The 22559-nt window shown below is 41.6% G+C and overlaps 2 protein-coding genes across 2 annotated transcripts; one reads left to right on the plus strand and one right to left on the minus strand.

Moving 5' to 3' along the window:
* On the minus strand, nucleotides 1-2569 carry prf1.3 (perforin 1.3). The gene is made up of 7 exons (XM_028412129.1): nucleotides 2330-2569; nucleotides 2206-2247; nucleotides 1912-2004; nucleotides 1695-1831; nucleotides 925-1417; nucleotides 438-808; nucleotides 1-286 (listed from the first exon to the last, which is right to left on the minus strand). Exons 1-7 carry the CDS (start codon nucleotides 2567-2569, stop codon nucleotides 1-3), a joined length of 1662 nt encoding a protein of 553 aa, XP_028267930.1.
* Nucleotides 2570-8260: 5691 nt separating this feature from the next.
* LOC114440057 (zinc finger protein 648) lies at nucleotides 8261-18623 on the plus strand. Its single transcript, XM_028412326.1, has 5 exons — nucleotides 8261-8787; nucleotides 14386-14697; nucleotides 14868-15227; nucleotides 16370-16590; nucleotides 16673-18623. The coding sequence occupies exons 1-5, from the start codon at nucleotides 8394-8396 to the stop codon at nucleotides 16913-16915; spliced, it is 1530 nt and encodes a 509-aa protein (XP_028268127.1). The 5' UTR covers nucleotides 8261-8393; the 3' UTR covers nucleotides 16916-18623.
* Nucleotides 18624-22559: the final 3936 nt, after the last annotated feature.

The raw sequence follows: 22559 nt of genomic DNA on the forward strand, positions 1-22559 counted from the left end.
TCAAAGCAAGTTGCCATGTGCTCCTTCCTGTCCAGGCCTTCCTGAACCCCAGTGATCCTTCTTCGAGTATCCCATTGAACCTTCGTCATTTGGCGATGCAAGGTACTGCTCACACAGCGACCCCTGCAGGCTGGGAGCACACTCCACTGATAGCCTGACCGTCAGTGAGCCGTGATTCAACTGCAACTTCTTGACGTTTAGACCCACTGTTGGGATGACTGAGGGTTTCCCCAGCAGGTCGTCATCCCAGACACTGTCCCGGTCCCAAACCTCAAAATAAACAGGTCTACGGAGAGAAACACGCACATCGGTGCAAATATGTTTAGGAGGATGTTCTGCAGCATACACTATGTAAAATATATATGTGGTCAGAGTCCAATATAGTGATTTAAATATACTTACTTAATAGTTGTAGTAGCTGAGGTAGCATTACTTACTGTTTGTGTCGCAGGTTGACAGTTTCAAAGCGAATCAAATAGTTCCAATAGGGGAAGTCATTGTTCCAGATCACCGGTGTTGTGGCCCCCTGTTTAGCATACAAGACTTTAACATATGCGTCGGTCTTAGTGAAATAGTCGCCCCACAACCCCTCAGCTCGGACCACCGTCACATTCATCTTCGCCACACCAGGCTCAGCAGGGCAGCAGTTGGCATCGACCATGCGGTGTCCTTTGCACTGGCATGCGCAGTCTTGTTTCCTGTTGCCGATTTTGCAGTTGGCGGAGCAGCTTAGAGGTTTGGCATTTTTGCGGATGTAGTGACTGATGGCATCTCGTAAGGAGGACTGTAAGATGGGGTTGTCTGTAATCTACAGGAAAAAAAAACAAAGAGCAGAGCTGTTGTCTGCACATCCTTTACCCTACAGCTTAAGCCTAACAATGACAAACATCAACAATAAACTTCACAACTGAATTTGTTACACACCAGCAAGTGCAGGGGGCTGATCTGGTAGGACACCACACCTGGAATCCTCTTCAGGGAACTAAGCCACTTCTTGTATGCATCAGCCTTGGGATTAAAGAGGATGTCCGCTATATCTCCATCTCCTCCTTGGACCTCTGTGGTCCGGTCACTGAAGGCCTGGCTGAAAGTAGCTCCATTTTTAAGTTTTTTACCTTTTTTGTAGCAGAACTCAGCAGAAGCTTTGGGGGTGACACCTTTAATGGTTGCACTGGCTTCAATGGACAGACAAGTGCTGACTGCATGGACCGACAGTGAGCTTATGGCGGCCTCACAGGTCCGGACAGCTGTAATGGAATGCACTCGACCTCCAAGCTGGACCCTGCGGATGTAGTGAGTCCCGTAGATGTTAATTAACTGTTGGAAGGCCGTGGTGTTCTTCAGGTTGGTGGATGGGAGATTTTTGAGGGATTCCTCAAACTCTTTACTCAGTGCAGGAGTGGAACGAAGGCGGAAACTGAAGGTAAGGAAGCAGACAGGATTCAGAAAAGGCTTTACTCATCCTGTGAGCTTGTAACTGCATGATACTGAGGCTAAAGCACATATATTATGCTAAGACTGATGTTGGAGTAAACAAATGTCAGGCATAATGGGGCTCAAGCTAACAGGATCCATGTCATTATAGATTCAAATATGATATCTTGCTAACATGCTAAAGCTAACAGGACACAGATTGTAATAGTAAGTAAGTAAGGGTTAATTAGCCACACTGACATGAGAAATTAATTACTCACGTGTAGTATTTGCATTTGAAATCCTGGGTGACAAAGGAGAACTTGTCTTTCCTGCCTCGAGTTTCTGCAAACAGTGATGAAGAGGAGTGCGATCCTCCGATGGCAAACCCAGCAAGTCCAGCTACACTGAGCCCCACCTGAGTTATAATGCACAATTGACACCAGCACACTGAAAACAAAGTAAGTATAGGCCAAGTGGAGTACAGAGGTCACTGACCTTCCAGCTGGAACTGATAGATGAGCTTGTCTCCTTCATCACTGACTGGCTGGACTCAAATATCTGACTGCTCAGTCTATGATGGCAGTAGACCTGTGGCCAAAGAGCATGCTGGGAGATAATTCTATTCACAAATCCACAGCTAACAAAATGTCTGTTCCAAGCATGACCCACACAGACTTGGTAGACACATCATTCAGGCTGAAATCATTTCCAAACACCCGAATAATGTCATCCAAAAACCAGAAAGCTAATGAAAAGACGTCTTATACTGTACAGATGGAATATACTGACCTTGATCCGCCAATCCAGCACGGACACTGGCAGTTTCTGGGTCTGTTTGAGGAGTAAAGTGTGTTACTATGGTTTTACAAGAGGACAACATATTTGTGAACAATCCGGTTGAACTTAATGAGACCTTGTTGAGAAGGCGGTTGTAGCACAAGGTGCAGTTCCCCTGCTTGCCTCCCTCCATAAAATCCTTGATGTTGACCACGCTGGCCCCTGTTGTCTTCATGTTCACCACATTAAAACCCTCACCGACCAGGTTGTGACCCGGGACAAAGGGAGCCTGCTGACATTCTGAGAAGGAGCCGGTCTGACAGCCCAGACAGAGAGGCAGGAGGAGGAAGAGGAGGAGGAAGGTGGAGGAGAGCATCACAGCTAAAGAGAAAGAGGTAAAGATGATCATAAATCTTTACTATTTTATTATCTTACCACTTTCTACAAAAATCTTTTTTGACTTTTCTTGAGGGAAAATTCATTTTTAATGCTGAAAAATACAAAAAATGTAAAAGAATTCATACACTTTTAATTAATAACTCAGAAAATAATAAACTGCTTTTCAGACCAGGTTATTAAACATTAGGTCAAAATCTAATTCACACTGAATGATTAATCAAGTTTAGGAATCAATCAAATAATTTTTTTTTTTTTAATTGCAATTTTGCTTAACTTCTAATACAAAATTTAACTTCTTTTATGTATTCACATATTGGGCTGAAGCACATATAATGACATAACTAAAGTACAGCTCATATGTATTGACAAAAGTCGAAATGATGCGAAGAGACTCACCTGCTGCAGAGGACGGAGCTTTATGATGAACTGACAGTGAGTCTGTAAAGTTTAATGTCTGAGGTGTGGGAGGAACTTAAAAACACTTTGTAAGACATTTATTAGTGTTAGCGTGTGATCACACCTCCAAAAACTCTATCAAGTGATATAGTTCTAAACACAGGAAGTGGCAGGAACCCAGTCAGTGGACTCTAAATTGGACTCTAAGTGGAAACTAAATTTCATTTTTAACTTTTCAAGAAATTGTATTTACAGAGAGAAATTTTATTTCTTTGTTGTCTTTTTTGTACTGTGTTGCATATAAAAAAAGAATATATAAAATATATAGGGAATAGAAATAGAAAATAAAAAGGTCAAAAAACATGAACATGTTCATCAAAAAAGTGTAGAATAGGAACAGATGGTCAATACATGTTGAAATGTGAAATATTTCAAGTTGAAAATGTACCAGTGTGTGTGTGTGTGTGTGTGTGCTTTATGTAGTGTCTGTGTACATGTGTTCAGGAAGTTGTGTTGTTGTGTAGAACCTCTGGACTCAGCAGAAACAGTTGCAGTGGAAGTGAGACTGTTGTCATCACTCTGAAACCACCAAGTTTTTCCAACAAAATGTCCTGACTCAGTACAAAAAATGAATGATCACAAAAAATGTAAAAAAAAAAAAACCCACACACAATTTAGACAAAATGTGAATATAGAAAATAAAAAAATGTTTTTGTTTCTCTTTTTGTGAAATAACCTGAGATGAGGGTTGCATCTCTTCAGCAGCATGGAGGCAGTGGAAATGAGCAGAAGCTTTATCGTTTATGGAGGATGAGGTCAGATCGTTTTCAGAGAGTCTTACAAAGTTTGTTGGAATGTTGAGCAGCACCATCAGCTGTTCAGGCTGCTTCTGTCCCTTCCAGGCTGCCGTCCTGCTGCTGCTGCAGGAACTGTAGTGACTCCTCAGCATCCTGCTCCTGCTGACCAAACACAACACTGTGTGAAAACACAACAAATCCAGACTCTTCGGACTCTTACTCTCAAAATATAATGTAATAAATGCCAAACAGCTGAAAACAGCTCCAATTTAAAAGAGGGAAAATACAGCAAATATTCTAAAGATGCTCTAATACACTGAGAAAGTGACTGACTCTTTCATTTGACTAAAAGTTAGTAAGTAAATAAATAAATAAAGTGCTATTGTTTAGTAGTAAAATAATATGGACATGAATGCACACTTAGGTTGTAATTAATTAAAATATCAAAATATTTGTCCTCTGTGTTGTCTTTACCTCCCCCTGCTGGTCTTCTCTTAAACTGCAGCTGATGGAAGATTTCACCTTGGACACAGGTTGAAGGGCAGTGTGTGTGTGTGTGTGTGTATTCTGCATATATGTGTATCATAGTGTGTTTGTTATTTCTAAATGCTCACTTTGTCATGTTTCTTCTATCTTTATGAGGACCCTCATTAACACATTGCGTCCTCTGACCCCATAACCCTACAGCCAAGTCTGGACTCTCAGAAGCCCTCTGAGGGGCCACACACAACGTCTAAAACTCTAACTGGTCCTCACAAACTCAGTCCACTACACACACACACACTCCAGCAGGTTATCATAGATGGCAGCGACGAACGCTGTTTGTCTCTGCAGTGACTTTATGAGATTAAATGATGCCTCAGTGATAGTGCTGTTAGCCACACACACACTTTATTTCATGTCACATACACAGTGACAACTATAGTTGTTTTGATGTTACAGATAATATAAACAAAAGGCACGACTGAGCTTATTTATATATATTTATAGAATGAATTTATCTCAAGTGGTTTTAAAGTCTAAAAGTCTATTTCCATGCAGTGTTTAAACAGCTTTTCAGAAATAAGCTGCGTTCAGATGATGTTAAATAATAATGAACTGGGGTGTTTAACATGGAATGGTGGAGTTTGTTTTGTTTTTTACTTCTTAACATCTTACTCTGGGTCAGTGGTGCTGAAGGTTTTGATCTTAATAAAACTAGACCTCGACTTCTAACTGCTGGCAAAGACAACACAGGTCAGGAAGCACAGGAGATTATGAGCAGTAAAAGTCAGATGTTTATTTCATCCCCTCTTTAATAATTCATGAAACCCTTTGAAAACAAAGCAGTTTTCTGTTTTCTGTTATGGTGTTTAAAAAATAATTTCCTCTGAGTGTCTGCAGAAGTCCAGCTGCCACAGATGTGCTTCATTTGTTACATAACCTTCATGTTTGTGCAGGCAACAGGTACAGACGTGTTCACTTAGCCTGCAGACGCAGGTGGGGGGAAAAATGAATCTCGCAGCCATCAGAGCTGCTCATGCGTCCACCGCAGACAGTCAGACTGCTGCAGCAGGAGTGCAAACATGACCTATCCATAATCCATTAACCAGAACACGTCATGCGAGAAATGTCTTCAGGACATTTTGGTGTTTGGTGCTCAAAGGTCAAAGATCACTGTGACCTCTGCAAAAGACAAAAAAATTTTCTCAGAAGTGCTTTGTTTTGTAGGAAAAGGTGAGGTGCAGTGGAAGAGCTGATGATAAATGAAGCCTTTAATCCTCAATAACAACAGCAAGACACAAAATAAAATGAATAATACAATCACAGTTACACAGTTCTGCTTTTTCTTTAAGCTCAAAATGTTTTTTTAAACCATTTTCCCATGATGCACTTTGCTACTCTGCTCTTTGTTATTATTTTCATTCATCCTACAGCGTCGCCCGCAGTTTTAGTTTCCCCTACAGGAGCCATATGTTTTCTCTCAGGATCATTTCTAAGCCAGCGTCTGAGAAACAAGCGTTTCTAAAGACGGGCGAGTATCCAAAGCAAAGACAATAACATCTCTGTGGCAGCAGCCTATAGGATCAGTGTATACAGGCCCATACGGGCACACACGCCTCATAAAAGTGTGCAGGGGCCTTCTGCTGCAGGAAGAAGGCCGGCTGCTTGGTCCACGTCAGCCAAAACCTCCAGACTGTATGCCAGAAGTCAAGGTCAGCCCTTCTTTGTTCGAGGAAGATGAAACTTTGAATCATCCCTGGGGGGAAAAACCAAGAAACATCTGACAGGGTAAAAACACTGCAGCACACAGATGAAAGTGTTTAAGATAAACATGCAGAAAGGGGGAAGTAAAGCAGAGTTAAAACAGATTCTGGAAGTTTAGTTTCAGAATTTCAGCATTGAAATTCCTATAAACAGTGACACTAAAACTAAAATTGTTGAATTTTGGTATTATGGGTTTAATAAAGACTGTAGACTTCTTAATATTGTTTCTTTACTTTTTGATGACTTTTTACACAATAATAATACTAACACATTTGATTTCAGTTCATAGTAAAGTAGTCATACTGCTTTCATAATGTATTTTGATGACATAAGTAGCACATCTTTACTTCCTATTTTATACTCTTGATATAAGTCAATTGTGCTTTTTCATTTAATTCACATTTGTGTAGCTCTTGTCATAAATAGGCTTCTATATATTTGGTCGTTTTATGACTGTGCAGGCTTTTCTAGGCCCTTTGGAACATGGTGACTTCATCAACTTTTACAGGCCTTTAAACATTTCATCTTAAGCCAGGAGTTTCATAAAACAGACACAGGAAGTGAAAAATCTCAGTCTGATCACCCACACTTTCTAAATGTGTATTTTCATCTGGAGTCACTGAGGCAGAAATATGAAGGAAATGATTAAACCACTTCCCCGCCACTTCTCTCTGCAGGACTTTGAACAGACTGATGAGGCTAATTCACTCATTAAAACCAGCTTCCAACCCCTCAGCAGGCCGCTGCTGGAGCTCCAAGGGGCCACAGGACTTCACACTGCCGGCCACAGAGGGACCGGTGACCGCGTGGAGGGAGGGCAGGTGCAGCTCGGCCTCCCCAGCTCCTCAATAACAACAAAGCCGCAGATGATCGACATGAAGGCCCCGCCCTCTTTCTCCGGCTCCTCTTCTACCTCATTACCGTAACGACCAGCGAAGAAGCGCAGGATTTTTTGGGGGGAGTGTCGCTCCGCTGCGGCATGCACTCAATCAGAACCAGGGGGGAGGAGGGGGAGAGGGGAAGGCGCGAGGAGGAGGGAGGAGGCTGCATCGTGTTGTCACTGACGTAATGCTGAATTAAAGGGCCAGTGAGGCCCAAACAAAACCACCAACATTACTGCACACAGGATCCCTCATTGCAGCACGAACCCTCTGCAGTCTGCTTCACTAAAGTCTCACTATATTAAAAAAAAACAAGAATTTAACCCTTAGTGACACAAAAAGATATATTGACTATTTTATTATTAACCACAGTTTAATACACTGATAACCTGCAGATGCTCCTCTGAGCTAAGACATCAGAAGATTAACACTGCAGAATTAGACTTTACTTAGATTGCAGGTGTGTAATCAGCCTCTAAACTGCCTTATACTCACACATAACCTTGGTACCAGATGTTGGATGGGTGTGATGCTTCAAACAGAAGGTATAATACTTAAACAGAAGAAAAGACCGATGTTTGTTAATAATAGAAACACATCTGGGAGCCACACGCAGCCGGTAATTGTGGCCTCATTGGTCAATCTTTCACCAACCTGGTGAAACCCCAGGCTTGTTTGTCACTGGATCTGAAGCTGGTATTGTTCTCGCTTCAGAAGTTACATAAGAGTAATTTACAGTGTGTTTTACTGTACAGGAGCACAAACGGAGGAAACACAAGGTCATCTCCTTTCACTGTAGGCTACTGACTGACGCAGACTGCATGGAAAATGGATGCACGGTATAATCTGCAGGAGGGGGAGGCAAACAGAACAGAGGCCTGCTGCAGGCCAGAATGTGGATTGTCTTTTATTTTAATTTCCCTTCCCGCAAATTGTGGCACAACAACCAACTTCTTGAAATTATTTGTTTTGTTTGCAAAGTTGTCAAGAATACAAACATGTTTATTAATTGCAATGTCGGCAGGAAACTATTATTGTGAGGTAAATACAGCCAATATGAGGATGCGGAGATGCTGAGGCCCATGCTGTGCACCTGGAGCAGCCTGTGTGTGTCACCGTCTGAGGTGATCTGCAGTAATAACAGCAGTCTGGCATTTGGGATAACTGATGTTATTTTCTGAAATCCAAAATGGCGTGGATGACTGCAAGGGCGCGAGCGTGCACACAGCGCGCGGGCCAAGACATGTGGGCGGGAAAATGCTGTTGCGCTTCTACTCGGGTCTTTCCGGTAGCCTCCGGAGTGGCTGAGCTCCGCGGTAGAGAAAGCAAGCAGCAGCAGCCGCAGGAGCCGACCAGCCGCCGGAGCAGCGCAGCGGGGACTTTTACCCAGTTTTCCGTTGGGGACTCAGGGTAGGGGGAGGGCTGGGGGACATTGGGTGCAGAAGAATGAGAGAGCCCTTTTACCGGAGGGGGCGACAACATGAACGGGGCCGTGTACATTTCGTTTTTCCAGGGCCAGCTGGAGTCCGTGCTGGAGCAAGTCGTTCAGCTCGCCGTCCAGGAAATAAGCAAGACGGTGGGCTGCAGCCTGAACGCCCTGCTGCTGGAGACGGCCATGAAGGAGCAGGAAAACCGCCGGCTCCGCGTCCAGCTGCAGTCGAGGGAGAGCCGGGGCCGAGTCAACGCGTCCGACAGCGGAGGCTCCCCGGTGGCTGGTAAGAACAAAACTGGCAAAGCGGCGGGCGAAGAGACGGTGGAGAGCGGCAGGACAAAGCCCGAGCCGCAGCAGCAGCTACACGCCCCCGGAGGGCAGGCCACCGAGCCCGGTGTACCCACCGACGCACGCCGGCTGGAGCAGCGAGGACGAGTCGTGGGTAGGCAGTCGTTATACAACACACACAATACTGGCAAACAGACACAAACAAACAGTTGTCCGGGCACTCCTCCCTCCTTCTCAGCCTCAAACTGCACGGTAAGCGGCATTGCGTAACGCAGCAGGCCGCGTTAAGGCTTTATGAGTAAACTGAGCAGCAGAGAGTGAGGAAAGTGAGGCCTGCAGGTGATACAAACCAAGGTTCATGGCCTTCCTGACATGTTGAACAAGACAAAGGATCCTCAGTGTGAGGACAGACCAGAGAAGTGGCCCCACTAGCAGTATGACGGCCTGAAATGTGCCAGGGCAACTTTTTAATTGGGCTTTAATTGGTCTAGAATGGAGGTGAAGCAGGATATAATGACCACAAAGAGGTTGTTACTACTCTCACAGTTATGCAGCGCTGCGTCCTTTCACAGAAATACCACGTCTGGGTGTCATGTCAAACATACCTACTTTGAAGGCTTTGACAGAACAGGTTAATGAGGAAAAGTTGCAGGCCGAGCGACTTGGGCTGAAAATCAAAGATGGTGCAGAATTGAAAATAAAGAAAGAGACCTCAAGTCCAGAAGCTTGTAGGTCATAAAATAAGATTTACAGCTTTCCTTGACATGTCCTCCTTTGGAATGGAGGGCTGGTGGTAGTGGGGAGGGGTGCCAGGACAAAGAGGCAACAGACTGCAGCAGACAGGGAGGGAAAATGGCCTCATGTTCAACAGGATGGTGGGCCGATTTCACCACAGACCCTGGGGAGATTTAATCTGCCTTTCGTTGGAGGAAAAAAAAGAGCTGAGGCGCAAAAAAAAAAAAAAAAGGCTAGACGACCCTTTAAAACAGGCGGCAAGTATTCAGATATTCAGCAAGTCTTTCAGTGGTGTTAACAGGTGCCAAGGCAGATTTATACAGCAGTACTCGAATGCGTCAAGGAAGTAACCACTGAAAGCCAGATATGTCTCCAGGTGTGCAGTGTTCGTTATTCCATGCAGAGTAGTATTTCGGGCCCAGCTGAGGCCTCGGGCATCAAAGGGAAGCTACGGGGCACAAAGATCATCGGCAGGAAATTCAGACGGAGACTAAAGTCGTCTAATAAACATTATACCAAAGTATTGTGCAGACACAAACATCTAAGACCCTTACTTTAATAAAATACAGTCACACAGTGGTCAGCGTAGGGTGAAGGAAATTTCACACACACACAGCTCCACAGCAGACAGAGCAGTCTAAAAGTGTCCAATTCTAAAAGTGAACCAGGATCAAAGTGCTTAGAGAAGATGCTACCACAAAATATTTTTCATCATCAATACTGATGTCATAGTTGGATTCTGGTACTGATTTATTTATTACTTTGACATGTGTGGTACTTCACAACAGCATGTTTTGGCCACTCAGGTAGAGTTTACATTTTTTTACAACCCTGAACAGCTCAGGTTAAAACAGGGACAGCTGGATTTAAATCAGAAATGCTGATAACAAATGTGTGTTATTATTCTCTAATAGCTATAATATAGACCCCCTATATTTAAAAAAAAAACTATATAACACATTTGGCTCCTAGGGGGGAAAAAGAAAAGAACAAGATAATACCTTCCATATTACCAAGATGTAACTTCAGTTTTACTGGGAAACAACAGCAGGATTTTCCGCAGTGCTTTATAGTGAGAGCGGCCACCTTGACCTCCGCCTTCACTACGGTCTACTACATCTAGCATGCAGGTGTAATTTCATGCACGATACACCACCTCTTTCTCTTCATCACTGAATTCTATGTATTTCCACTCAGCTGAAACCTTCAGTATCCAGATTAAGATCGTTTACGAATTAACAAAAATGTACTAAAAACTTAACTCCACAGCAATTATTATTACTCCTATGAATGAATAGAGTAGTGTTGATGGGGGACAATACACCCATAAAAGTGCTTCTTGGTGGGTTCATGGGGCACTCGGTGTGAAGGTGAAGGTATTGCCATGGTGACTGGCTAGCTTTTATTGTGTGTTAGTGGTGTAAAAGCAAGTAATTTTTTCCTTAAGAAACAGATTAATCAGTTAGGCAAGAAAAAAACAGGAGTTAAATGTATAAAATGAGGCAAAATATAAAGGAAATGTGGTTGGATGAGATGGCAATCCTCCAGAACAGGGCTGACATCAGAAACAAGCAGGCATCCTCGAGAGATGTCGGTCGCTCTCAGTCAGACGCGCTGTTGTTTGTTTGGGTGTGTTTCAGCTGCATGGCTGCAGCAGCGCAAACACATGCATGCAGCAGTGCAGCAGATTACAGACACATCCACATGCAGAGACACGTGAGAACTACATAAAAGAAAGACGCTATCACCCTCTCGCATGCATGCACACATCTGCTCACTCGAACGCAAACCCACAGCTGACACGCAAAGCTTCCTCACGCACCCTCCCCTGCCACAAAAACCAGGCCACCGCCATGACACCCCATGGACACAACCAGAGGCCCTCTCAGGACAGAAGGTGACGTCAGATAGGCGATGGCGAATCACGTCCGTTGGCATCAGCTTTTGGTTGCGACATTCAAACATTATGGTCAGAATAACAGTTACGCACACACATACAATAATTTAATGAGGCCATGGCCTCGACACGTCCAGGTTAAAGGTTGTGCCGCTACATGGGTGGAACATAGGCTACGCTTTTTCTCTCATATTGGTTCACTGTGGCGAGAGACAAAAGATGGAGGGGGGGGGGGGGGGGGCTAAAAAGAAAAGCTGTCGAGGTTTGTAGTGGTCCCAGACCCAGAAACGGCTATGGCTCACATGTGGACAGGAGAATCCGAATGATGATTGCAGGGGTCCTGACTGAGCCTGACACAGTGTTGCTTAGATGGAACTCCATCATAATATAATGCAATGCACCTGCACTGTAAACTCACTGCAATGCCATATGATATTTTAAAAATGAGAATAATGAATCATGTCAGAAATCTGAAAAAAATTTGATGTGGAGGTCACAATGTTAAAAAAAAAATGTCAAGAAAAGCAAATTATTGTAGATGTGGTGCAGCTTTCTCAGCTCTGCTGCTTAGACAGACGCTGTAAAAAAAAATATTTCATGGTTCACATTGCAGGTTTGACCTTTTTATGAGGATGACTCCACAGTAACTGACAGGCATGTGTCTTTCCTCATTCGTTGCTCCTCAGTGGTTAACAATCTCTGACATGATGGCAATGAATGGTTGCGGGCTTGGGATTCAGAGTTAAAAATAAAGGTTGGAACTGTATCCTAGATGATTTATTACCTTTTACTGCCCACATAGACCCATGTGGCTGTAATTCAAAAGTGCGGCTCTGACCTCTGATGGCCCCACACCCTGTGATCATATGACCATGACCAGACATACATGTGAACATGTGGTCCTATGGATAGCCTGAGCCTGTAGTCTCAGATTCCCGTATCCGCCAACAATGTGCCAGCGAACACTCACCTCAGACTCCATCAGACACTGACTCATCTCTGTTCACACATTTATCTGTACAGCAGGGATATAAAAATACATTCAGCAGTGTTCACTTTCTACCTGAAAAACGAAACATAACCAACCATCAAGAAGTCAAGATTCAATCAATACTGTGTAACTAAAGAATGATTGATTTGATCACCTCATATCATTGAGGGTAGAGAGTGATCAAGCTACCAGCTCAGTGTCATGGTGAAACTGTTGCCACCTCTTTGATCCCAAGCGCCACTATGAAAAGATTTGTTGTTGCTTGTTGCCCAGGGAACCATGTACAGAGTTAGTCCAAACACACCAGCCTGTGTTTCATTTGATGTATTAATGAATCAGTCAGTGAGGAAAACAAATGGATAAAAAGTATTCAGCATGAACTTAATATATTGTACTAAAAAAATCAGTAAAATCAATGATCACTGGCTGTAACGGAAGGTCTTTTAGACTGAACATAAACAAACAGTTTTAGTAGAGAATTTCTATTTTTACATGAAATAGATAATTCAACAAAGATCAAGAAGTCTATATATAGAACCAGTGACTCCTCCTACAGGAACACCAGAGTAAGCATAGGAGGGGATTTTCCTCACTTAATACAGTATGACATAATGAATGCTAATGTTAGCTTTTTGAAGCTATGTAAACCTAAGCATGAGAGAGATGAAGGCACCCAACATTTTTAGTCTGAGCAACAATCAGACTAAACAAACAAAGTTAGCTGCCGTGTTAACCTTTGTGAATGTAGTGTGTGTATGAGGAATGCTACAACATACATACAAGAGATGCAGCCCTCATAATTCACCAGTAATAACAGTAACATTCACATGTGGACATTGTGATGACACGTTAATATAAAGTCAACAACAGACACTCAGCTTGAGTTGTTTGTACAGAATGCCACGTTTGTCATTGAGCCTCTTAGATAAGTTTGTTTCCTCCTCTCTATGCCTGCTATAACAGAGCAGTTTGCATTCTGGTTGTCTGTAACATGTTGCTGATCATTGACTCAAACACTAAATACCTACATGTTCCTCTTGTTATTCCTGTTACTATAGCATCTCCAAACCCACAGCATGTGTGCTACTTTCGCTACTGACAGTATAATAGGAAAAACAAAGACTAACATGTTTTCACAGGTTTGCCTTCTGCTTGGTATTAAAGTGTCAGTTCTTCTGATGTTTAACTCAGTCACTCCTCAGCAAGCACTTCTCTGCTTTTGCCAATAGTTTTGAAAAGGGTTCAAGGTGCCCAAAAGTGATGAATACTGTCAGGGAGCAGTGAAACAGCTCTTTAGAAACGATTGAACTGTTTTTTCATAGATGGAAAAAAAATTGATCAAACCAAACATGTAAATGATGCATCATGAAGAATGAGTCAGTTTCTGATGATACAGACTCCGTTTCATCTCCATTAACCACTCATCATGGCACATAATGAGGTTGTTGAGAGCAGTTGCAGCTTGTCCTGTGATCTGCTGTCAGATCAGCGTGACTGTTATCAGTGAGTGATGGACTCAGATCAGATGGCTGATAAATACACACTGGGGAGTTTGTACTCAGATCTGAAGTGCACGTCTGTATGAAAATATGGAGAATAAGTGTCAGAACAAGAGAGACAAAGAAGTCACTGTAAGTTCTGAACACTTTAACCAAGATAACATGAGATCAATAAAACTGCATAAAAAAGACCTAACTGTCTTAGAAAGTCAGACATACTGACAATATCAGGTTTTCAGATAATAAAAACGACAGACCGTTCACACATCCTGTTGATCTCTGAATACTGAGGAGGCTCATGTAGTCTGGTATATTTAATTTTAAATCAATAATTGGAGTTGCTTTGTAAGAGGCAGGATAAAGTGTCCAAACTCTTTGTCTCAAAGAACACTAATATAACTTTACATATAATTCAGCCTCACTCACTGTATGACTTCACCATGAAAGCTTCACATATGTGCTTATTATTATTACTATCATCCATATGTCATGGATCTAAAGCTGTGCGCAGTGTTTACATATACATGCAGCTTTCATTCAGAAGGTTGATGGATGGATGTGACTGTTACTGAGAGAAATTCTCAGATATTTATTTATATTAGACCTAATTCTGACCCCTCTGTCCTGCAGACCAGCTGAAGTCCGTCATGGAGCAAGTCCTGGACTTTGCGGTGCGTGAGTTAACGAAGATTGTGGAAGCCTCTTTTGACGACCTGCTGCTGGAGATCACCAAGATGGAGAGAGAGCAGCAGGTCCTGGAGAAGCAGCTGGGCACGGCCCCTGATCGAAAGGGAGCAGAGAAGGGAAGAGGAGGAGCTGGAGTCGGACCAGGGGGGAGGAGGAGGGGGTCTGAGAATGATTCTGCATCGCCCAGTGGCTCAGAGGACGCTAGAGAGGAGGTGTCAGATGTCACCATGTCCAAAGAGAGGGCAGAGACAAACAGTGAGTCATCAATGATGTAGATCTGAGTTGAAACAATGGGATGTCTTATTGGAAGTTTGCTGCAAGTGGTCAGATGATCAGACCAACCCGTGACCCACGGAGCTGCAATGGGTAATGTGTAAATGGTTAAATGCACCTTCCTCATTTCCTGATTCTGTTCTCCTCCTCAGACCCAGAGCGCCCGCCGGTCCTCTCTGTTGCTCAAGACTGGGTTCCCATTCTGGACAAAGTCTTTGGTCAGAAGTGGTGCAGTGACGTCTGGCAGATCAAGGAGGTTGGGACAGACGGAGGAGGCGGACGTGGCACAGGAGAGGGAGGGGCACAGCATACTGAACCTCTCTCCAACACCTCAGTCACCTTGGAGCCCTCCCCCTCCTCCCCCCAGCAGGACCCCCGCTGGACTCCCCTGGAGGACATGGAGGTGTTTTCTCATGATGATGAACCTGCAGTTAGTCAGAAGAGCGACACCTCCAACAACACCACCACCACTGTCACCGCTCCCTCACCTGGAACTCAACACAGCCCCACAGGTAAGGGGCCTCACCGTGTTTAATAGATTCTATAATAAACACATAGTTTAAGATATAACAATTACAACTAAGTGAAAACTAAGGAAAAAAAATTAGAATAAAAAACTATGTTTCACACCTGCACTGCACTTCAGGTGTTGTCTGGACCTGGTGGTTGGGTTGCACGTGTGAACACTCAAAAGCACCAGACATTAACTGGGTAATGTCTGATCCAGCAGATGTGAACACACAGCCAGGTGGACTCAGAATGGGCGGCCACAAGTGTTGATTATGTTGATGTGTGAAACACTTCACACTACTTTCTTAAGGCTAAATCATTTACTAGTGTCTGGGCAGGTAGGGCTTTAGACCAGGGGTCTCAAACTCAATTTACCTGGGGGGCCGCTGGGGGTAGAGTCTGGGTGAGGCTGGGACGCATCAAGTATAAGGGTTTCAAATATTCCAAAAAATAGTACAACTGGTCCAATCTTCTCAATCTTTATTAATAACAGGTCAGAACATGAACAGTTCTTCAGAACATAGAACCTCAGAACCTCTTAGTTAATCACGTTCCATCCACGTGACCAATTTGGCTAACTTGTCAACAAACACCACCAGAAGCTGTCACGTGCCTGAGCTATGGCAGCTCATAAGTGATAAAACAATCTAAAATGCACAGGGCAAGCCTCAGCAAATGAGTGTGTGTGAGAAAGATGTACAGGCCGCACTAACACTAAACTTTAATGTCAAGTGAGGGGCCACAAAATATCAATCAAGTTTGAGACCCATACTTTAGACACATCTGTCACTAGTTTTCTTTCCAGAGTCTTCCAAATGTTTCATTTCCTACCTCTTCCTGTTTTGTTCTGCTCTGTCTGACATGCTTTAAATTTCTTGATAATATTTTTCACACTATTTCCTGAAAATAATTTTGTCTTCAACTATGTTTGTTTGTTTGTTTGTTAGTGTCTCTCTGGCGCCCCCCACTGGACACTTCACGTACACTGATTTTCTTTCATAATCTGCAAATGATTCATTGTTAGATTGTTCATTTAAAGGTCACAAAAGTGGGTCTGAAATGTTTCCAGATTTAATTACGGATTCTGAAAATGTATTGGTTCAGATCAGATGCTCCTGCTGATTTAATCTGCTTGTACCACCAGGTCGTCGGTCCTCGGCCTCAATGCTTCACCGCCTCCTGACTCTACCGTCTCAGCTGCTGGAGGATGATGATGAAGAGGCCAAGGAAACTCTGGTCACTGTGGCAACTGACGGCAACCCCGACAGCCAAGATTGCTTTGACCTGCCTGATCGGACAACCAGAGAGGCAGAGGAAGAAGAGGAGGAAGAAGAGGAAGAGGATGAAGAGGAAAAAGGAAGAAAGGTAATAGAGGACTTCTACTTTTCATCTTTGAGCTTCTTCAGTTAGGTTTGTCTGATGTCTGATGATGTTTTTGTGTTTGTAGAAGAAGCGGCGGAGGGTTTGGTCAGAGTGTGAGGAGTGCGGGCGGAGGTTTAGTCGGATGTCTCTCCTAAAAGCTCACCGCCAGACTCATGCTGGAAATGCCACCACTGACACACCGTCCCCTTCATCGCCACCTGCCCACACCACCACGCAGCTCCGCTGTTCAGAATGTGGCAAGAGGTTCTACTCGGCTACACGCCTCCAGAGTCACATCCGGACCCAGCACCCTGGGAAACGGTCCTGAACTGGGATCGAAACTGGCAGGTCCCCAGGACACAGGCCTAGAAAAGCTGAATAAAAACCATACCAGAGGAGGATCCACAGACCTGAGACTGAATCAAACCTAAAATCTTAAGTCCATCAGATTTTCCCTGAAGCCAGATTTGAGCGGTACACAGATGTGATTAGCAGGGGCTTGTAATGGGCAGAGACAAAAACACCTTGGAACTCGTTTTCTTTGGTAACAAACACAAAAACGTCAAAAGTTTGTGTCGTTTCAGAGAACAAATAATTTTTAATTTGAATTTTTACTACTTTAATATTTCTTTTTTCATTGTGACTATTTCATGTTTTCAGGGGCTTTAAAGTTATTTTAACTTAAAAGAAAAAGCTGAAACTAAATGGATCTGATAAGGGATTCGCAAGAATCTGAAAATAATTAACGCTGTTTGAGCCCAACCTGAGAACCAGAAGATGTGAGGGAATTGCACCTATTGATTACTTCCTCTATTGATCGACTGATAGTCTGTTTAACAGAAAGCCGTCAAAGTGCCCACAGCAGACAGAGCTCCAAAATGAAGTTTTAGTTATATCAAACCAAGAAAAGCAGCAAGTTCCCACAGTTTTCAAGCAACTCAAAACAATTAATTGATCATTGAGGCAGCTGCGTTGACTTTATTATATTCTGATGAATCGACATGCTGTTGCAGCGGTGGAAGATTTGCTGCAACGGCGGAAGACATTAAAAAAATCTGATAACCTAGCAGCTTCTGATGAAGAGGCTTTAGGCTGGAGGCAATGAAGGGACAACGCACACGTCCTCCTCTTCCACGTCTTCAAAATATCCCTTCTCCTGAACAAGACACGAGCGCCAGCTGCTGCAAGTGCTTCAAGCCCAGAAGCAATACACTTGTTGCCTCGGCAGCCAGACGCTCGGAGCGCCACTTCCTGTCTCCTGACATTTTGTGTTTTTGTGTTGGATCTGTACAGTGTGGACTGTCACCAACCAGAAGAACAGACCTCTGAGTTGTGGTTTTTAAAGTGTCCTTTATTGTTTTGATGAACAGACACCTTTCCTCTATTTTTTGTGACTGTCAAGTGCATTTCTGTGGTTATATTTACATGGATTACAATCTTTTAGAATTCTTGTGTCACTACTTGTGCAGGAAAACAAAGGAAGATGAACTTCTTGTGCATCAGTGGCATCGTGTTTGAATGTGAATCTCAGCTCTTTGTATCCTTTTTACTTTTGTTGTACAGTTTTTACTTTTTAGACACAACTGATGGTGAAACAAGAGCAAAGAGCAAGAGAGACGGTTTACTCCTCTGCTTCCTTATTTCCTTTCTTCCTTCCTAATCTAAATCAGAATCCTGGTGTTAATACACCGTATCCTCCTGACAAACAAACACAGCCACAATAGAGAGAGCGGGAACAAACATTTCAATAACTCTGTAATGGAAGATCATTTCTGCCAGGAAAAAAATCAAATACAGGAAGACAATGACATCCTAAATGCAAAAACTAGATTTAATAAGTACATAATTTTAAGTCAGTTTATTACTGATTCCTTTTTTTCACATGTTTTCAGGTGGGATATATCTTGTCTGGGTTGTCAAATGTTAGAAATTCAAAGTAAATTTGGAGACATCGGAAGTTACTTTTGACTCAACATTCTATTTGGTTACTTATTATTTGTACTTATGCTGCATTTATTTACTGAATTATTATTATGATATATAATAAATATATATATATATATATATATATATATATATATATATATATATATATATATATATATATATATATATATATATATATATATATATATATATATATATATATACCATTTTTTTTACCTGCAGATTTTGAAAGCTAAAATTCATCCTAAGGGTTTATTGTCTGATGACAGACACCTTAATTAACTACCGTAACTCAACATGTAGTTTGTTGATAAAGGGCTTTAATGATTAGGTTTTGTTTATCTTACCTGCTGAGACATGAATAATATAGAAAAATAGATCAATTATGTTTGATATTTGTCACACAGCTCTTTAAATGCATAATGTTCTAATCGTTTTCACTTTGTTATAATTAATATCTCCTCTAAATTTGTACTTTATGTACTTCTTCCCTCAAGGTATATTTTTTCACCGCAGCTCATCCTTAACCTTTTAAATCCTAAACTTTTTTAACTTTTTAATTATTCTATATCATCTTTTTGTTCACCTCTACCTTTTTATCTGTCCCTTCTTAATTCGTTTTACAACAAGTGGAGAGGAAGGAATGCATGGAAGCAAATGAAAGGATCAAATAATAGATTGTGTGATTTATCCTGATAAATCACGTGAGGCTTCAGCACGAACAATCACCATTTCCATTCTTTTTATGCTCTGTAAATATGTGAAATGAACTTTTTTCCTAGTGAGATGGTGATTTCTGTTTTTAAAATGTTTGTGTCTCTTAAGCAATATGAAGGCCAAACTCTGAGCGGCTGGAGTTTCATTTGTTGATGTAAACAAAGAAGTGCACGTTCACAACTGTTAGTGAAGATAGCAAAAGTAAAAAAGTTCAAGCTACCACAAAAAATAATAAGAGATGGAAAAACTAAGGCAGGTTTGATTTTTGGGGAGTCTCCTTGGGTAATATCATCTTCTTTAGATCGTTTAATCATAGACTTTAATTTCCTGTCGCTTTGCTAACATCTGAATTTACCAACCGCTTTTCTGCAAACGAGTGTCTTTGGGTTTAATGGATTCATTGCACTTTCAGCCTCCACACGTGTCAACATACCTCATTTTTCTTTGTTTTCTGTTTTCTATCGGACCTCATTACCTCAGAAAATGTACAGTGCTGATATTTGACTACATTAATGTGTGTATTATTTTTTTGCTATTTCATTTTGGAAGCACCTCATTTTGAAAAATGTAGCCTGAAGCCATTGTGTAAAAACCACATGACATTGACAGACAGACACAAGATTTGGTTTGCTTTCGTATGAAGTCCTGAGGCCCCCCAAAAATCTTTCAACACTTTTTATATTTAAATCTAACGCAGAGTGTCTCCTAGAATTAGGAGCAGAAAACAAACGCTTTTCTGGGTAAAATGTACATTTTAACTCAAACGTCTTGAAAAATAAGTGTTGTCATTCTGTTATGTGGTTTTTACACGACAGCAGCTGCTTCACAGCACTGTGTACTGGTCAGAAAATATACATCTGCTGCTGTCGGACGTAAACTCCTTCACTCCTGCTTTCTGAGTGAAACGCTGCACTGAAGAGTCGGACCAACAGTCATCTGCAGAACAGAAACGTGTTTTCATCTGGCAGCAGCAGCATCATGTTACCTGCTCCTTCTGTCCTTTGTTTACAAAGCCATAAGAGAGAGAAATGCATCAGTTGCAAAGCATTAATTTAAGACCTGATAAAAAGGTATTAAAAAACAAAAGGAACACGAATTTTACTAAACAGGGCAAAGGTAATATCTGCTGGTTTTTACCTTTGCCCTTGTGTTTTTATAACTTATATTTCACAGAACTTACAATTGTTTTGTAATTATGAGAAAAAGATCTGATCATTTTTCACATTATATCTCAGAAATCTCTACAGGAAAAGATCACAAAATTAACTTTTTTAAAAAAAACAACAAATTGTAGTTCACTTTTTTGAATTATTACAATAATTGTGATCACTGCCTGTAAGTTTACTTTGTGACTTACAATAATGTTTCCAGCCGATGCATTTCTTTTCCCACTTTTTAAGGAGGTTGGCAGTTTGTGTGTAATGTGTCAATTATCATATCATGTTCGTACCGAGGTGCAATCAGACGACATTTTTGTGTACATATCACAGAGCACATCTTCATTCCTGTGATTTTTTTTTTATTTTATGGGCAGTTTTCTGAAAAGTGGTTGTGTGGTTCTTATTATTTGGAGAAAAGATGTTACTTACGTTCAGCCTGTTGATTAAACTGTCATCTGCGAACAAAGGAAAAGAATGAAAGAAGGGAATCCACTCTGCAGGAAAACAAAAAAAGATTTAGCACTGGGAGCCCAGAGAGGGACCTCAAACTTTAAAAAAAAAAAGAAATCATATAGGTTCCTTAAAGACAGCCTGTATGGACAGTTGGTAGTTCTACAGCTGGAGTTTATATGCAGGGATTCCTCAGGGAACAATGTGAGGTCCTCTTATTGTGTGATGCAAACGTGGGAATGAGGGGGATGAAAGGGATGTTTAGTTATTTTAAAAGTGTTTATTTTTTCTGTTTAATTAGTTTTACTTTAAAGCATTCTGTATGTTTGTAATGACATAGGGAAACGGGACTAATGTTTAAATCGTGGAGGCTTTTTATTTTGTGTGTTACATTTTAAAGATCTATTTCTACTTCCTGTACAGACTTGATGAACTGACTTGCTTTATTTGTCAAAGAAAGTTCATCTCAGTGGTTGGATATGATGCAATATTTTTGATAGAATGTGGCCTTTTTGTAATTCAGCACTCTAATAAAACCAAAACTAAAAGTTTCCCATTTAATAATAAAATTCAGAAAGTGCTGGATTTGAGTGATGAAAAGTGGGCACAGTTCCGACCTTTGGTTAGGAAACAGATGGAAGACGATTTTCCATCATTTGCAAATGTGAAATTAACTCAAAATTGATGTGACCTTTACCCTTTTGTGACCAATGTCAGTTTTGAGTGAATTATTGCCAACTTTATATGTTAAAGCATTGAAATGATCAATAGTCACTAATTTGTTTGGCTGTTTGACCGCGTGCCCCATGTAGATAACAGCTGCACCGTCTGAATGTCATTTACGCCAAGTTACAATTGTCTGCCATGATGATATGATGATGAAGGCGATGGTGATGGTGTTTTTTTATGACCTGTTTTAGTCTGTAAGACCGGGTACTTTTTAGTGTTAAATTTCAAACAAAACCAATAAATGTTCACAACTACCAAACACGGTTTGAAGTTTTATTCAACTACTGAAAAGTCAAAATAAAGTTCTTGTAATTTCGTACAGTTACAGTATTGCATGCGCAGAAGTTCAAATGTTCAAAAAAAAATCACATTGCACAATTTATTGATTTATTTTTGCTCTTAAATTGGTGATTGCAGTCAACTAAGAACTTTTAATTTTTATCTGATTTTGTGTTCTTAAATTGTTATCCTAAAAACTATTATTTATTCTGATTTAAAAAACTAATGCCTGGCTAATCCAGCAAGGTGTAGCAGTAGAGTTTAGTGAGCAGTTAGCATTTGTTTTGCTAGTTATACCTGGAGCTTCTGCTGACTTCCATAAGTTAACATCTTAGAAGCTGTTAAGCTATGTACAGAAGTGTAATCAGTCTATATCACTGCTGCGTTCACTGCACAGAGCAGACATCTTGGATTTTTATGCTAAGGTCAGTGAGGTTTCTCCTCTGTGGGAGTTACAGTTGAAATTTTTCAATGAACCCTGTGGGCCACACAGATCACATGTCCAAAAAATCTAACATGGCCAAAATGCAGTTCATAAACTATAGGTGATGTCACATTTATGGGCGATGCCAATTTGCCCTGTTAAAAATGCCCCCCCCCCCTCAACTCCCCTTAATTTGCAGTCTCATTGTTTAACCCCTTTTATTCCTGCAAATTCTCCTAATTTAACCTTTGACCTCACATTTGGTT

This window comes from Parambassis ranga, chromosome 8, assembly GCF_900634625.1.
Source record: "Parambassis ranga chromosome 8, fParRan2.1, whole genome shotgun sequence".
NCBI classification, from domain to species: Eukaryota; Metazoa; Chordata; class Actinopteri; family Ambassidae; genus Parambassis; species Parambassis ranga.

Bases quoted from the DNA above. Each gene is read 5' to 3' on its own strand.
- LOC114440057 (XM_028412326.1), top strand. From the start codon at position 8,394: ATGAACGGGGCCGTGTACATTTCGTTTTTCCAGGGCCAGCTGGAGTCC. The intron at 14,698-14,867 runs GTGAGTCATCAA...TCTCCTCCTCAG, and splicing joins AGAGAGGGCAGAGACAAACA to ACCCAGAGCGCCCGCCGGTC. The intron at 16,591-16,672 runs GTAATAGAGGAC...TTGTGTTTGTAG, and splicing joins AAGAGGAAAAAGGAAGAAAG to AAGAAGCGGCGGAGGGTTTG.
- prf1.3 (XM_028412129.1), bottom strand. From the start codon at position 2,569: ATGCTCTCCTCCACCTTCCTCCTCCTCTTCCTCCTCCTGCCTCTCTGT. The intron at 2,005-2,205 runs GTCAGTATATTC...CTTTGGCCACAG, and splicing joins TGCTGGATTGGCGGATCAAG to GTCTACTGCCATCATAGACT. The intron at 1,832-1,911 runs GTCAGTGACCTC...ATTATAACTCAG, and splicing joins CTATCAGTTCCAGCTGGAAG to GTGGGGCTCAGTGTAGCTGG.